Source organism: Thamnophis sirtalis, unplaced genomic scaffold, assembly GCF_051295495.1.
Source record: "Thamnophis sirtalis isolate CommonGarterSnake01/CBP01778 unplaced genomic scaffold, rThaSir2_p1.2 scaffold_6, whole genome shotgun sequence".
NCBI lineage: Eukaryota > Metazoa > Chordata > Lepidosauria > Squamata > Natricidae > Thamnophis > Thamnophis sirtalis.
Window position 1 is genome coordinate 133,575,700 of NW_028261386.1, and position 16,643 is coordinate 133,592,342.

At 40.1% G+C, this 16,643-nt stretch overlaps 1 protein-coding gene across 1 annotated transcript in view; it reads right to left on the reverse strand.

Annotated features, from left to right (window-relative positions):
• Window positions 1-16,643, reverse strand: part of MYOM2 (myomesin 2) — a 92,161-nt gene that overhangs the window by 20,296 nt on the left and 55,222 nt on the right. The window contains exons 20-28 of the mRNA XM_087718983.1: window positions 12,976-13,154; window positions 10,840-10,954; window positions 9,290-9,446; window positions 9,076-9,182; window positions 7,115-7,159; window positions 6,299-6,435; window positions 3,418-3,562; window positions 3,253-3,312; window positions 715-782 (exon numbers count right to left, since the gene is read on the reverse strand). Coding sequence (XP_087575109.1) covers window positions 715-782; window positions 3,253-3,312; window positions 3,418-3,562; window positions 6,299-6,435; window positions 7,115-7,159; window positions 9,076-9,182; window positions 9,290-9,446; window positions 10,840-10,954; window positions 12,976-13,154 — 1,013 coding nt within the window. The remainder of the gene's footprint in view (window positions 1-714; window positions 783-3,252; window positions 3,313-3,417; window positions 3,563-6,298; window positions 6,436-7,114; window positions 7,160-9,075; window positions 9,183-9,289; window positions 9,447-10,839; window positions 10,955-12,975; window positions 13,155-16,643) is intronic.

The window sequence follows — 16,643 nt, forward strand, 5'->3', positions numbered from 1 at the left end:
GCCCCTGGAGCCTGGGGAGGGCAAAAATGCCCCCCACCATGGCGCAGGAGGCCAACTAGGCCATGCCCACCACGACCCCCCAGCTAAACTTTTTGAAGCCCATCACTGGCATATAACCATGAATCTGAGGCAACATTTGCCTATCAGAAGATGGGAAACAGGCAGAAAGTGAAACACCCCAAATTATAATAATTTGGAGATCTGAGAAAATCGGTACCTTCTTAACTTCAAAATAAATACAGGAGTCAAGTAAGTATCTCGGTTAATCAAATAAGGCCCCTTTCAAAAGTTATAAAGTATTGTAGAGTGTATATATGTATGTGTTTGTCTGTGTGGGTACATGTGTGCATGCATACTTTGAAGAGATATTTAGGATTAAAGATAGGCAGAATTAATACTTTGGTGCTGCAATCCGGAATACTTTTTTTTCCCCATTATTCTATTGCACTTTATGGGATTTATTCGGAGATAATATGCATGTGATTATACTGCAAATATGCTTAAGCTTATTTGATTAGCATAAGCAGGAGTTCATTTGTTTTAGGGTGTTAGCTCATTTTGTGGCTTCTGCAAAACAGGTCCAAATTACAAAATGTTTCATAAAGAGAGAGCATACCTTTGTTTTAAATTCATACTCTGGTTGCAAGACATGACATATTTTGTGCCCCTTTGGAAAGCAATTTTGTTAAAATGCATCCAAAAATAATTGTTCACCTTACACAGCAGCAGGACTTCACATTCGTCAGTAACTTTCCAGTGCAAAAACTCCTCAAAATGAGGACCTAAAAGAAGAAGAAGAAGAAATATTCAGATCTTCAGAGAATTAATAAATATGACAGGAAAAATAAAACTGGAAAGAGGTTGCTCATTAAGTGAATACACCTAGTTTCCAGTTGTTGCATTAATGGCCACCTAAGGAAAGCTACTTATTAAAAGAAAGGAATCCTTGAATTTGTGAGTAGAGAATATTTGTCGGATTGGTCCAGTTCTTCAGCAAAAACAAATAAATGTTTGAGAAATGCTGGTTTTCTGTAAAGACTAAGGAAGAAGATAGCCAAGTTCATTATTCCAATTTAAAAATAAAGATGTTAAAGTTGCAATCCCACAACCCATGTGCCTTTCAGCAACTGAGTCCACTGAGGAGGAACCATCGTATGCTGAATACTGATTATCAACTTTAAAAGCTCCTACAGTGATAAAGGCATTACTGTTCCGCATTAGAAAAAGAGCTCAGTGTAGGAATGTTGGCCTTCGTTCCTTCCTTACTACCATAAACATATTCTAAGCTCGCCCAAGTTAGCTCTGAATTATGAACTGAGGCAATTTTGACTCTCCTTTGTACCCCGGAAAGTCCCTCTGGCAGAATTCATTGTCTTATTTTTCTCTGGATTTGGGGTGCATACATTATTGCAGTTGGGTGCATCAAAATGCTGCGTGCCAGAAACCCTGCGTAACTTGCCAGAGATTCTGTTAGAGGAGAGCCAAGGTGGTGCAGTGGTTAGGGTGCAGTGCTGCAGGCCACTTCAGCTGACTGTCATCTGCAGTTCAGCGGTTCTAATCTCACCGGCTCAAGGTTGACTCAGCCTTCCATCCTTCCGAGGTGGGTAAAATGAGGACCCAGACTGTGGGGGCGATATGCTGACTCTATAAACCGCTTAGAGAGGGCTGAAAGCTCTATGAAGCGGTATATAAGTCTAACTGCTATTGCTATTGCTAGAAACAGAACCACTGGAATAACACATCTGAGAGCTCCTTACGTCTAGGAAGACAATGGAGATCAGCCACAGATCTCAAGGGAAATAAAAGAGGCTCCCTGTTATTGACGTAAGAACAGGAAAAAATGTGCAGATGGATGTTCAGGGTAGGCTTTAGAGCGGGAATAAAATAAAGCAGATGAGCAAACTCTGAGGTTCCAGGTTCACCTGGAATCCCAGAAGTCCTGGAATGATAATAGCTTGCAATGTTTTGTGTGAAAAGGCAGGACAGTTAGGGAACACAGAACACTAGAGAATAATTAAATTATAAAGTAATTTAAATTATAAAGCTTAAGAAAACCAGAAAAAAGTTCTATTTTGGTTCCATCCAGCAGTTTCTCCATATTACTCAAAGGCAAAAGACGGCCCTCATTCTTGGGGGGGAGGGGGAAATGCACAGTCTTGGATTAAATTATGGTAATTTAACATTTCTCTTTACAAATGTTAGTTAGAGCAATTAACCAGTGGAATATCTTGCCTCCAGAAGTTGTGAATTCTCCAACACTGGAAGTTTTAAAGAAGAAATTGGACTATTATAGCAATAGCAATAGCAGTAGACTTATATACCGCTTCATAGGGCTTTCAGCCCTCTCTAAGCGGTTTACAGAGAGTCAGCATAATTGCCCCCAACAATCTGGGTCCTCATTTTACCCACCTCGGAAGGATGGAAGGCTGAGTCAACCCTGAGCCGGTGAGATTTGAACCGCTGACCTGCTGATCTAGCAGTAGCCTGCAGTGCTGCATTTAACCACTGCGCCACCTTGGCTCTTGACTATTCTGTTCTATTCAGTATCCATGAATAAAATATTGGCTTTTTAAACACAAAATTCTAAGCAAAATGTAAGAGGAAGGAAGAAAGGAAGGAGGGAGGGAGGGAAGGAAGGAAGGAAGGGAAGGAAGGAAGGAAGGAAGGAAGGAAGGAAGGAAGGAAGGAAGGAAGGAAGGAAGGAAGGAAATTTCTAAAATATCAGAAAACTAAATGCACGAGAGACAAGTAAACAAAGAGACAGTGCCAAATATTATCTTTTGCTGCACTGACACACATTGACTTGGAATTATATTTTCTGTATTCTGCATGAAGCTCCTATATTATTTTTTTAGTTTTGTCTCCCCCAAAAAGAGCTCGGGAGCAAATCATAATCCGATGTTATTACTACTAAACTGCTTGCCTTACGGCAACAATGGCAAATGCTTCGGGTGAAGCAGGAGGATACTGAATTTATTTACTATAGGAAGGGCATACATCAGAAATGAATCATGAAAAACATAAAATTGACAAAAGGATGTAATCCAACCACATTAAATTCAGCATGTGGGCCATTCCTGTTTTCTTTTGTGGGCCCAGTTGTGCGAAGCATTGATTACTATAAAGTGTTATGTAAACCTCACTAATCCCAGAGTGAATTAAGGTTCGGCATTGTTTTTACCGAATGTTCCTGCCATCAAAAAAAGAAAAGAAAAAGAGAGAAAATCTATTCTTCAGCTGATCTCATTTTACCTTGTTTTCTCAGGAATTCCTTTCTCTGCAATTGTGCCTCAGCCAAAACAGCCTTAAAAGCTGAAAAAGGACAGAAGAGAAGGAATGAATGGATCCATCAGATATTCCAAAAGACAGAAAACTGATCACATAACAGCCCAGGTCAAAAGAATCCAGGCAACTTACCGTCCCCAATGAGAACCAACGAGGATTGTGCCTTGGCTTTCCCATCTTGAAGCTGAACCGTGTAGGTCCCTTCATTTTCAAGAGTAAAGTGGTCCATCACCATCTCAATCGTGCCCGTTGCATGGTCACACTTAATCTTATGCGCCTGGAAATTAGATAGGGGAAAGGTCATCTCAGGCACAGGATAGCTACAGGATGAAACAGGCTGGCAGACTGACTGACATCTCGGAGACAAAATTAAATCGGTGGGAATTATAACTACAGTACCTTAATCTCTGTTAAGGAGGAGACAGAGTTTAAGGAACTCGGATGTGTGTGTGTTATTTGTTCTTTTATTCATCCAACAAAAGTTACAAACTTGAACAAGCAAAAGAAGAGAATTAAAAGTTGATAGGGACAATAGGCACATTAGTGCACTTATGCAGGTCCCCTCAAATATGAAGAGAGGTCCATAGAAGTTAAAAATGGCAGCATCCTATGGATCACATCTATGGATATAGTCACACTATTTGCCACTTCTGTAAAAACAGGGTCTCTCTCTCTCTCTCTCTCTCTCTCTCTCTCTCTCTCTCTCTCTCTCTCTCTCTCTCTCTCTCTCTGTCTCTCTCTCTCTCTCTCTCTCTCTCTGTTTCCCCTTCACTATCTCTCTAAGCGTTCCTTTTTTAGATGGTGTGAGAATTAAGACCCGCTTCAAATGGCTATTGCAATTTTATAATGCCCCAGGCTCCATTTCAGATACTTGCACAGCAGGGAAGTGATTTATGCACATGCCGTACGGCCTTTGTTTAATCTTATGTATGTGAAAAACAATCATAGCTATGTTAGTCCACAGGGGAAGAAATCCATGACTAGATTAAGGCCACATAAAACTGTTCCCAGGAAGGGCATTTAAAAAAAAAATCTGTCAGGAATCCTGCTGGGAACAAATGTCAATTTCTTTCCTCTAGTGAATCAGTGAATAGGATAAAATACTACCCAAATCAAAAGTGAATATTCAGATAAGAGCCGAAGTGGCGCAGTGCTTAGGGTGCAGTATTGCAGGCCACTTCAGCTGACTGTTATCTGCAGTTCAGCGGTTCTAATCTCACCGGCTCAAGGTCGACTCAGCCTTCCATCCTTCCGAGGTGGGTGAAATGAGGACCCAGACTGTGGAGACGATATGCTGACTCTGTAAACCGCTTAGAGAGGGCTGAAAGCCCTATGAAGCAGTATATAAGTCTAATGCTGGCTGGGGAATTCTGGGAGTTGAAGTCCAGACGTCTTCAAGTTGCCAAGGTTGAGAAACCCTGACTTAGAATCTTGTTGAAAAGTATCTATTTGGTCCAGTGGCAAGAAGAATTCTTAATCTAAAGTAATCAGGAGCTACCTGTAGGAGACAGTGCCCGCAGCGTACTACTGTTCAACATTTGACAGAAGTTCAAAGTTACAGCAGCCTTGGAAAAAGTGCCATGTCCTATACTTGCTCTAACAAGTGTCACACCTCCCCTTGTGCTCATGTGGCTGCGATTCGGGCATTGGCAACCACTTTGCATTTATGATCAGTCGCAATCTCTTGCAATCGCATAATCATGGGTTGTGACCAACTGGATTAGCTCAACAGCCTTGAGATTTACTTAACAAGTGATTTGCTGAATGACCACTACAAAAATTGTCATAAAGTTGGGTCCAACGTGATTTATGAACACAGTGGCTTATGATGGAAATTCTGGTTGTAATGTGAGGACTACCTAACAAGAATTAGGTTTCTGATAATGGCCATTATGCAGTCAGATGAAATTCAATGGTTTTATGGCAGCCACAAATACAAGCTTATATGTGAATTTCTACCAATATATATTTAATCTCCAAATGCAAATAACTCCTTATGGTGTGTTAATTGAAGAGGTAAAATAATATACGGCATTTTGAAAATAAAAGCAGTGGCTCTGATGCCAAAGCTTTTGTAGTGTTGCAAAAAAAACAAATATAGAAGTTAGAAAAGAAGGGAGAAATTAAAGAGTTTATTCACACTGCAAATGAAAACAACAAAAATCAACCAATTCTGTCAGTCAGGATTAGGACTCCACTAAGGGTATGAAAAGTAAGCAAGTTACAATTTTATAATGCAGAATGGTTCTTCTTCAGACCTGTCCCTATACAATAGAACAGTGCAATGAAATGAAAGGATATTTCATGAGACTTAAAAGCTTTTCATGTAACTAGCATTATAAAACCTTTTCCGTAAAGAAAAGGGGGGGAAATGTATGTGCATTTTAAAATATATTCGTGCCGCTAAGTCCACTACTATTTCTACATTTAATTCCAGGCATTGAAATGGAATGGAATGGACATTTTGAGTTCAATTTTGGTGGTAAGAGGAGTTTTTTTTTTTAAATGCTGCCATTTAAAACTTTTTAACGTGTGATTGCCTTTTTTAAAAGTATGGGGTTTTTTTGTTGAATTATAATGTTGTATAAATAAACCTGTGCTGTGCTGTCACATATTTGGGCATACCAGGGGTTGTGACACTAAATACATACCTATTTCCTTGGCTCAGCTGATAAAGGAGGAGAACCTTGTGGCTTAGTGGTTAACACAACTGCTTAATATGTAATACAGCACAGGTTCAAATCCCAGTAAGGGTATGGCTAGCTGATGAGAGCTTGAAATAGATCTATACTAGTCTCCCTTTATTTATTTATCAGCACAAATGCAACATTATATATGATTTATATATATGATTTATAAATTAAAAAAATACACACACACACACACACACACACACACACACATACATACATACATACACACACATACACACAATAAAATATTGCATTCCTTCATGACCGAATTGGACTACTTTTCCCAAGTTTGCTTTACATCATCCAAATTCTAAACTTACATCACTATTGGAAACTTCACTGTCATTGATTATAAATCGATAGGTGGACTCAGTCGAAAGGCTCTCAGTCTGAATCCAGAAACGCACTTCTCCTTTGTCCAAAATCTCATAGGCTAATTCAGACTTCAAAGGAATAGCTAGAAGGAAACAGCATATGTAAAGCTGTTATACGGAGACCTATCCAAAACGTCAGTGCCAGTAGCTTGATGCTTCTAAAAATCTTAATCAATACACAATAGAAATACAGTGAAAGCTTTAGAACTTTTCCAATGTGTTTCCATGGGTTTATGGGGTTTCTCTGGTGTTATCTGAGCATGGTGGTTTTCTTGCAGATGTTTCATTACCCAACTAGGTAACATCATCATTGATCATCATCATCTAAGCACTCATGGTGTTACCTAGTTGAGTAACGGCACGTCTGCAAGAAAACAACCAAAACTCAAAGGGCACCAAGGACTCCACAATTGAACCCTGAGATACTAATATTCTCTTCTATCTGTATCACAGGCATATATTAAGAAAAGTTCTGCATGATTAAGGAGACAAATTTCAGCTGCATTTATTGCGCCATTTACAGCTCTTACAGGAAATATATAATCCAGCAAATATTAGATAAATTCCATCTGACTCCATTCATCCAAATACATTTGCAATAGTGAAGAAGATCTCCTTTAAACAGAAGCTAATATTTGCATTTAATTAATAGAAGGATAAGCAAGCTGTTCTACCAAAAAGGCTTTTATTGCTTTACTTCAATCACCGTGTACAAATGCATTACTCCGGGGACTGCACATTAGATTCAGGCCTCCTACTTACTTGGATTCTTGATTTCACGGCTTAGTGTCATCAAACGTTCAAGCTCTGAAATGAAGAGCAAATTTTAACCTATTGTTTTAATATATGTAGGTCGTCAAACTAAACATTAGTTTTAAAAAAATGTACGAATCCATGCAATACCAAGAAACTTTAGCTCAATAAAGGAACACAAGTCTGAAAATTCAAGCCTTGAAAAAGAGGCAAAGTTTGGATTCTGATATCATGACAAACCATCCTATGAAAGGATCAAACCTTCATGATAAACTATCTTGCGATAGAATCCAGCTTAGCTGCACCCCCAATGTGTAGCCATCCCATGCCTTCCCCTTGGACCAAACCTGAAGAAGCACTACCATTACGACTTCATTTTAGTTGTATCAACCAACCACTGAATGCTTTATTTTAATTATGGTCTAATAGAAACAAACTACCATTCAACCACGGCTTTCAAAACTGGGTTATTAAAGCAACTGTAATTGATGTTGGCTATAGCTCAGATAACGAAGCCATAATTTTTGAACTTCTTACAAGATGAAGAAGACACAATTTGCAGGAAATGTAGACTCATCCTCGTGCTAAATCATAGCTTATCATAATAGTCAAAGGCAGTGTTTCTCAACCTTGGCAACTTGAAGATGTCTAGACTTCAACTCCCAGAATTCCCCAGCCAGCATTCGCTGGCTGGGGAATTCTGGGAGTTGAAGTCCAGACATCTTCAAGTGGCCAAGGTTGAGAAACACTGGTCAAAGGCAACACAAAGAGTTTTGAAAATAATGACCCATATTTTAATTATAAAGAAATGCACTAAAATGTAAATATGAGGGAAAATATCCGCAGGTTCAGTAATGTTATCTATATCTTGTTTTATCTGCCAGCATAATTCCATAGTGTATCATTTTTTTAAAAAAAGGGGTTCTCATTCCAACAAAAGCATGGAATCTGGTGGAGAGAAAATGTTTTTGTAGTATGTGTAGTAGCTGTCAGTAAGCGCTCACAAAAATTGAGCAAAGCATGGGAGACCAGGATTAGCAAGACTTAACATATTAGAATTGCTAATCAAGTCTGGGGAAATGGAAGCGATTTGCAGGCTCTGCCAATTTTCAAATAACAAAGAAATGACAAAATTAACTAGTGAAAGGCACAAACGTTTTGCTCTCACTTCTATCTTTATTAGAAGCAAGCCAGCCCATTTAAAAGTTTTACTCATCTATAGGAACAGAGGGATATTACTCCCTCTGAGATACAGAAGTTGGTAAAGGTTGGCTTTCATTACTAATACTCTAAGGCTGCGTTACTATTACTATTAGCCTTCTCATCGTTCCTATCACCCATCTCCTCCCACTTATGACTGCAGTCCTGTAACTTTGTTGCTTGTATCCATTATGATTTATATTGATATTGATTGTTTCCTGATTGCTTATTTGTACCCTATGACTATCATTAAGTGATAGTCTTATGATTCTTGATATCTTTTATTTTATGTACACTGAGAGTATCTGCACCAAAGACAAATTCCTTGTGTGTCCAACCACACTTGGCCAATAAAGAATTCTATTTTATTCCATTCCATTCTATTCTTTGTTCTGTTTTGTTCTATTCTATTCTGTTTTCTGTTCTGTTTTATTTTCTATTCTATTTCTGTTCTATTCTATTCTATTTTCAGTTCTGTTCTATTCTATTTTCTATTCTATTATATTCAATACAGTAATGTCTTGAAGGAATAATCCTATAAAACTTTGTGTTTATAACGAGGAAAGCCTATGGAAGACTTTGATTGTAAAATATTACGGCATATTTACAAAGCAAAAATGCCAATTCCATAGGCTATTTATTTTGTAAAGAGGTTTTTTTTCCCCCTCTAAAGAAGTTTCAAATCCTTTCAGGCAAAGAAACAAGAAAATGCGGATTGCAGCTTTACTCAAATGTGCAGGTTAATAAGAAAATATAAATTTTGTATTTACCTTCTTCGTCCATAATGAAACTAGATGAGACTCCATCAGTATCACTAACAGCAACAGAGTAAGTTCCCAAATCATCTTTGTCAGGGTTTTTAAAATAGAGTTTAGAGCTGAAATATATGTTTTTAATTTTTTTTTTAAGAAAAAAGCAAGATTAGTATTTTTCTAAAAGAAACCATACATTTAAAAACATTCATAAAGGACCTGATGAACTTACTGGTCTCCAATGGTTTCAATATTAAATTTATCGTGATCCTCTATCTCTTCATAGAATTTGCTCCAGGTAAAATGAGAAGCATCTGTCATTTCTTTGCAGTCAAACTCCAGATAAATACTGCCTTCCTCATCCACACCAGCACTGATTTCCTTTGTACCTATAAGGCAGGATTGTAGTTCAGAATATACCCTAAGTATTGTTTGTTCTCCCCAAATCTGAATCTTGAGTACCCCAAGGCTCTGTTTTGGGCCCAGGACTCTTCAACATCTTCATCAATGATCTGGGTGAGGGGATAAATGAGGAACTCATCAAATTTGCACCAAGGTGGCACCATGACACCAAGATGGCAGGAATAGCCAACACCCCAGAAGATAGGATTAAGATACAGAAGGATCTTGACAAACCTGAACATTGGGCACTAACAAAATGAGATTCAATGGTGAAAAAAAGTAAGGTTCTACATTTAGGCAAGAAAAACAAAATGCACAGGTACAGTATAGGTGGTACCTTGCTCAATAGTAGTAACTGTGAGAGGGATCTTGGAGTCCTAGTGGACAACCATTTAAATAGGAGCCAGCCGTGTGCAGCAGCTGCCAAAAAAGCCAACACAGTTCTAGGCTACATAAACAGGGATAGAATGAAGATCACATGAAGTGTAATACCACTTTATAATGCCTTGGTGTGGCCACGCTTGGAATACGGCATTCAGTTTTGGTTGCCACAATGTAGAAAAGATGTTGAGACTCTAGAAAGAGTGCAGAGAAGAGCAACAAAGATGATTAGGGGATTGGAGGCTAAAACATATGAGAAATGGTTGCAGGAACTGGGTGTGTCTAGTTGAATGAAAAGAAGGACCAGGGGAGACAGGATAGCAGCCTTCCAATATCTCAGGGGTTGCCACAAAGAAGAGGGAGTCAAGCTATTCTCCAAAGCACCTGAGGGCAGAACAAGAAGCAATGGGTGGAAACTAATCAAGGAGAGAAGCAACTTAGAACTGAGGAGAAATTTCCTGACAGTTAGAATAATTAATCAGTGGAACAGAAGTTGCCTCCAGAAGTTGTGAATGCCCAACACTGGAAGTCTTTAAGAAGATGTTGGATAGCCATTTGTCTGGAACGGTATAGGGTTTCCTGCCTAGGCAGGGGGTTGGACTAGAAGACCTCCAAGGTCCCTTCCAACTCTCCTATTGTATTATTGTATTATTGAATACCGTGTTTTGGATTTCTTAATCCTCGCATATTCAGCCATGTTTTAGGTGATAAAGTTTGGGTAGCAGCTCTGTTTTCTGGAAAACTCCTCAATTTTGGGAACTCCATGGCAGGTGGTCATATTTATGGTCTTTTCCATGATTCGCTGCTTCTACTATATTTGGCTGTGGGAACCTCTGGGTGAGAATGTGGTTCTGATCAATTTTGATATCAACCTACCAAAGTTTGCAAACTTTAAATGGCTGGAAAAGAATGAAAGATTTTTAAAACTTTGCTTTAGGAGAAAACAAATCCGACAGTGGGAGCTCTACATTTCAGGGGAAAAAAGATCCTATTTCTTACCCGGCTTCGCCTGTACAAGGACAGCTTCGGAAATATCCGACGGCTTCCCTATGCCAGCATTGTTCACTGGGCGAACTCGAAACAAGTAGCATTTGCCTTCATGTAACTCTGTGATCTGAAAGAAGATACACAAGGCAGATTTAATAGGACACATATGTAGTCGATGAAACTTAAGAGATAGTGGGAGAGTTTCCTCTTTTACTCTAAGGCAGTGTTTCCCAATCTTGGCAACTTGAAGATGTCCAGACTTCAACTCCCAGAATTCCCCAGCCAGCATTTGCTGGCTGGGGAATTCTGGGAATTGAAGTCTAGACATCTTCAAGTTGCCAAGATTGGGAAACACTGCTGTAAGGGAATGTAGTATATTCCCAGGAGGGAGGGAAGTAAGATGTCCATATGTTTTATGTGAGAGAAAGAGGGTGAAGACAGCCCCTCCCTAATAATTCTCAGAGTATATCCAGTAGATGCAGATAGATGGTGTTCATTTTGGCAAGATTCTGTCTATAGGTGTGGGACAGTAAAGGAATCTGCTTGGAACAACCACCACATGTCTTTCTTGGTTTGGGGCCCCCATCAAATGCATTTTTGCAACCTTGGAAATCCAAAATCTTCCCTTCCTTTGTCTTGCACGTAAAAAAAGAAATTGTAGCAAGAAAAAGCAAACACAATGCTGATTAACAAAGGGTTAGGAGAGCCATAGGAATGAAGGAGAAATAATGAATATCTGGCAGTTAAATTTATTGTTTAAAAAGTAACAAATAAAAAAGTCCGTTGACATTGGCTTCCATGGCCTGTATCTGTTAGACAGCATTGAGTTTCAAAGGTTTGGTGACCATGTTCTGGACTGCAGACGTCCTGATGTTTCACTAGGAACTGTGTCTGGCCTCTTCCATAGCAAGATGGTCTGTTATACAGCAGCCTCCATCCAACCTTTCCGGCTTGGCAGACTGGTGGAGGCGGGGCTGGTGGCAGTGGCAGGGGGAAAGGGGATGATTTCACAAACACACATGCGTGCCACGTTGCAGGCATGCACACACACACACACTGCCCCACCACTTCCATGGCCCAATTCCAAATTGAGCTTCAGCCTGGCACCAGGCCACAGACTGGGGGTTGGGGGACTCCTGTGCTACACCAATTAGAAGCCTGCCTGGACAAGGACTCATTAAGCAAGAGCCAAGGTGGCGCAGTGGTTAAATGCAGCACTGCAGGCTACTGCTAGATCAGCAGGTCAGCGGTTCAAATCTCACCGGCTCAGGGTTGACTCAGCCTTCCATCCTTCCGAGGTGGGTAAAATGAGGACCCAGATTGTTGGGGGCAATATGCTGACTCTCTGTAAACCGCTTAGAGAGGCCTGAAAGGCCTATGAAGCGGTATATAAGTCTACTGCTATTGCTATTGCTATTGCTATTAAGGACACGGCTGCTCAGATTAACCGATTAAAAACCCAGCATGTACAAAGGAAAAAAAATTGGGAATCAGCACTTCAAAAATGACCAATCAGAAGTCATCATGAACAAAGGACCAGTCAGGAACCAAGACTATCAAAGTGACCAATCAGGATTAGGGACAAAGAAAGAATCAATAGAGAAGAGATAGCAATAGCAGTTAGACTTATATACGGCTTCATAGGGCTTTCAGCCCTCTCTAAGCGGTTTACAGAGTCAGCATATTGCCCCCCAACAACAATCCGGGTCCTCATTTCACCCACCTCGGAAGGATGGAAGGCTGAGTCAACCTTGAGCCGGTGAGATTTGAACAGCCGAACTGCAGAACTGCAGTCAGCTGAAATAGCCTGCAGTGCTGCATTTAACCACTGCGCCACCTTGGCTTATCATTGATGAGGCTTCACCAATCTGCGCCAATTGGAAAGTAGCTCAGAGAAGACCAATCAAAGTTAGGACACCTGGTTACAAAGACAGGACTGTTCAACTGCCTGGGATCATAGCAGACCTTCTTGTTTCTGAAGATACTGAGCATAATTTTGGTGAAATGTCAGGAAATCTGTTGTTTACATCATAATTACTAAACCCTGGAGCTCAACCAAAAGAAGCAAATTGTTGACAATATACTTGTTTCTGGTGAAATTAAAAAAAATTAAACCAAAAAAATATAGCCAACAGAACGTTTTTGTACCTTTAAGTAATGGTGCGGCGTTGGTTTCTCATTGAATGTGGTCCAATTTTCCTCTTCTTCCTCTTTGTAGTCAACAAAATATCCAGTAACAGGACTATTCCCAATATAAATAGGAGCTTTCCAGAGTATTACAAGGGAGGTGTTTCTAATCTCACAAAATGTAAGATCATAGGGAGGACCTAAACAGATAAAGGATGGTGCATCTTATTCTATTGGGGAAAAAAAAAGCTAACTAGAAGCAAAAATCTGCTAGCTACCAAAGGAAATTTGTCTGCAGAAAAATGGTGCCTCTGAGCATCTGAATGCCAACCTTTGGTTTAGCAATCCAGGCCACAAAAGGTCTCATACCCACCACCCTCCACAATGTGGCTGAAATGATAAAACGGATCTTTGCATAAAAGAATGGTGTTCTGAAAACCTCCAGTGCATTAAAAATTATTTACTCTTAACTTGAGACTTTTTCACTAGGCACCAATCAGTAGATTCAAATTAAAATACGCATGAAATCTGTTCATGTGGCTTTAATATTGTAGAGGGTACATAGCAGTGGTGGGTTCCGCCCAGCGGCGTCCACATGGGGGCACGCAGCACACGCATTCATCTTAGCACCTCCGCGATGTTCCAGCTACTCAGTGGAGCATCACGCAGGCACTGTATGTGCCTTGTGCATGCGCGGAAGCCACGAAGACTTAAAAGACTGGTAAGGAGCTCGGGCGGGCAGGTGGGCCCTCCGGAGCACTGTACTGGAACAGTATCTGGTGCTCCAGGCAGGCCCCCGTACAGGGGCGTACCGCCTGCAACCCACCCCTGGTACATAGGATATATGATCTTATTTTTATTACAATTTCAGTTTGGGAGATCAAAAGCTTATATTGACCCATTTTTAATCCAAACACAATTTTGGTATGCAAATGTGGAGTTTCTTAATGGAACATCTAGATCTAAACCTCCCATCAAATCATAGAAGCTGTTCCTTACTTTGGACAAATGGCTAATGCTTAACTTCACTTTATTATCAATTAAATAATTCATGTTAATTAACTGTTATAACGCCCTGATCTAAGAAGAGAGTACTTTACATATTAGGACACAATTTTTTTAAAAAAAAAACCACCAAGGCTTCTTTTCTCCAAAAAGAAGATATATGAATTTTATGGAGCATTGTATGGTCTTTTAGATCTTATACATAAATTTTGCAGAAATGGTCTTTCACCACCCATCATTATTTCCACAACTACATAATCTTTGTTTGTTTTATGTCATAATTAGATTGTATCTTGGGTTAATAGTGCAGACAGCTAAAGGTGTTCTTGTTGTAAGCTACAAAAGGAATGGTACAGCTATTCCAGCATTTTTCAAATCATTTCCATGTGGAGATGTTAGGATTAGAAGAGATTGAACAGCCATTTGTCTGAAATGTTTCAGGATTTCCTGCTTGAGCAGGGAGTTGAACTAGAAGACCTCCAAGAAAACTTCCAACTCTGTTACTCTCTTATTCTCTGAAGAAAGAAAGAGAGAGAGAGAGAGAGAGAGAGAGAGAGAGAGAGAGAGAGAGAGAGAGAAAGAAAGAAAGAAAGAAAGAAAGAAAGAAAGAAAGAAAGAAAGAAAGAAAGAAAGAAAGAAGGAAGGAAGGAAGGAAGGAAGGAAGGAAGGAAGGAAGGAAGGAAGGAAGGAAGGAAGGAAGGAAGGAAAAGAAAGAAGAGAGAGGGAGGGAGTGAATGACAGGAAGGAAGGAAGGAAGGAAGGAAGGAGAAAGAAAGAAAGAAAGAAAGAAAGAAAGAAAGAAAGAAAGAAAGAAAGAAAGAAAGAAAAAAAGAAAAAAGAAGGAAGGAAGGAAGGAAGGAAGGAAGGGAAAGAAAGAAGAGAGAGGGAGGGAGTGAATGACAGAAAGGAAGGAAGGAAGGAAGGAAGGAAGGAAGGAAGGAAAAGAAAGAAGAGAGAGGGAGGAAGTGAATGACAGGAAGGAAGGAAGGAAGGAAGGAAAGAAAGAAAGAAAGAAAGAAAGAAAGAAAGAAAGAAAGAAAGAAAGAGAAAGAAAGAAAGAAAGAAAGAAAGAAAGAAAGAAAGAAAGAAAGAAAGAAAGAAAGAAAGAAGAGAGAGGGAGGGAGTGAATGACAGGAAGGAAGGAAGGAAGGAAGGAAGGAAGGAAGGAAGGAAGGAAGGAAGGAAGGAAGGAAGGAAGGAAGGAAGGAAGGCCCATGACTATGAAGACATTGACAGGGTTGCCTGTTCAATCCAGCTGAAAAACTCCAGCTCAGGTAGACAATATAAAATCAGAGTCGCAGCAAATGGGAAACTTTCCTGTTTCCAAAGCCTTGGAATGCTAACTTCACAAATTGCTAGGTGGGACTTCTGCCTCACTGGGAGCTGAGTCCCTGCCAAGGTGGACGAACAATGTTGTTGGCACACCCCATGCAAGGCTGATTGGCAGAAAGGCCATTGACAGAGGGAGGGGGCCTTCAAAGGAAGGAAGAACCTGGCACCACCTTTTGAGTCTCTCTGGTTGCAAACCGGGCAATGCCACTGCAGCCAGCTCTCCATATTAATATTTATATCTCAGCATTAAAATAGCATCCTATTAAAAGAACAAGAACAGATTTGTGCCAATCTCCCTATTTCATTATTCAATCCCGTTTATTCAAATAATGCAGGACAAAACAGGCTGTATATAAACCAAACATTTTCTCTGTTCCAGATGCATCCGTTGTAGACAAAGGGACTGCTTGAAATTCAACAGACGCCTTGCAAACATGTACAAAGGCAATAATCTATAGTAGAAGGTGAGAGAAAGGATTCTGGGAGGTAAACAACCGTTCCTTCCCTATCAGCATGAGAATTGTTGTTTTCTTGACAGCTTCATTCGTTTTGGATCAAAAACTTGAGCCTGAAGGCATATTTCCCCAAAACAAAACAAGCAAACATTAAGCATAAATTGATGTGTACTTTGCTTAATTATAGAGACAAACAAGCCATCCAAAGTTAACTTGGGTTAAACTTGGAAATTATCTAAATTTTACCTCCAACCTTTTAAAACAAAGCAGGAACTGAGGAGAATTTTTCTCTTCAAAAACTATATCTTCCTTTGGTGTTTTGAACCTTGAAACAAACTTTTCTTCTTTGCCTCCTCCTGTTCCTCATACTTGAAAGCCAAGTGTGTGCTTTGGGGTTTCAAGAACGGGCTCACTGAGCTTGGGAAGGCAAAGGCAGAATAAAGATAGAGAAATGGAAAAGAAGGAAGGAAGGAGGGAGGGAGGGAGGGAGGGAGGGAGGGAAGGAAGGAGAAGGAAAGGAAGGAAAGGTGAAATCAGAGGAGAAGGAAGGAAGGAAGGAAGGAAGGAAGGAAGGAAGGAAGGAAGGAAGGAAGGAAGGAAGGAAGGAAGGAAGGAGAAGGAAAGGAAGGAAGGAAGGTGAAATCAGAGGAGAAGGAAGGAAGGAAGGAAGGAAGGAAGGAAGGAAGGAAGGAAGGAAGGAAGGAAGGGAAGGAAGGAAGGAAATGTGAAATCAGAGGAGGAGGAAGGAAGGAAAGGTGAAATCAGAGGAGGAGGAAGGAAGGAAGGAAGGAAGGAAGGAAGGAAGGAAGCAGAAGGAAAGGAAGGAAAGGTGAAATCAGAGGAGAAGGAAGGAAGGAAGGAAGGAAGGAAGGAAGGAAGGAAGGAAGGAAGGAAGGA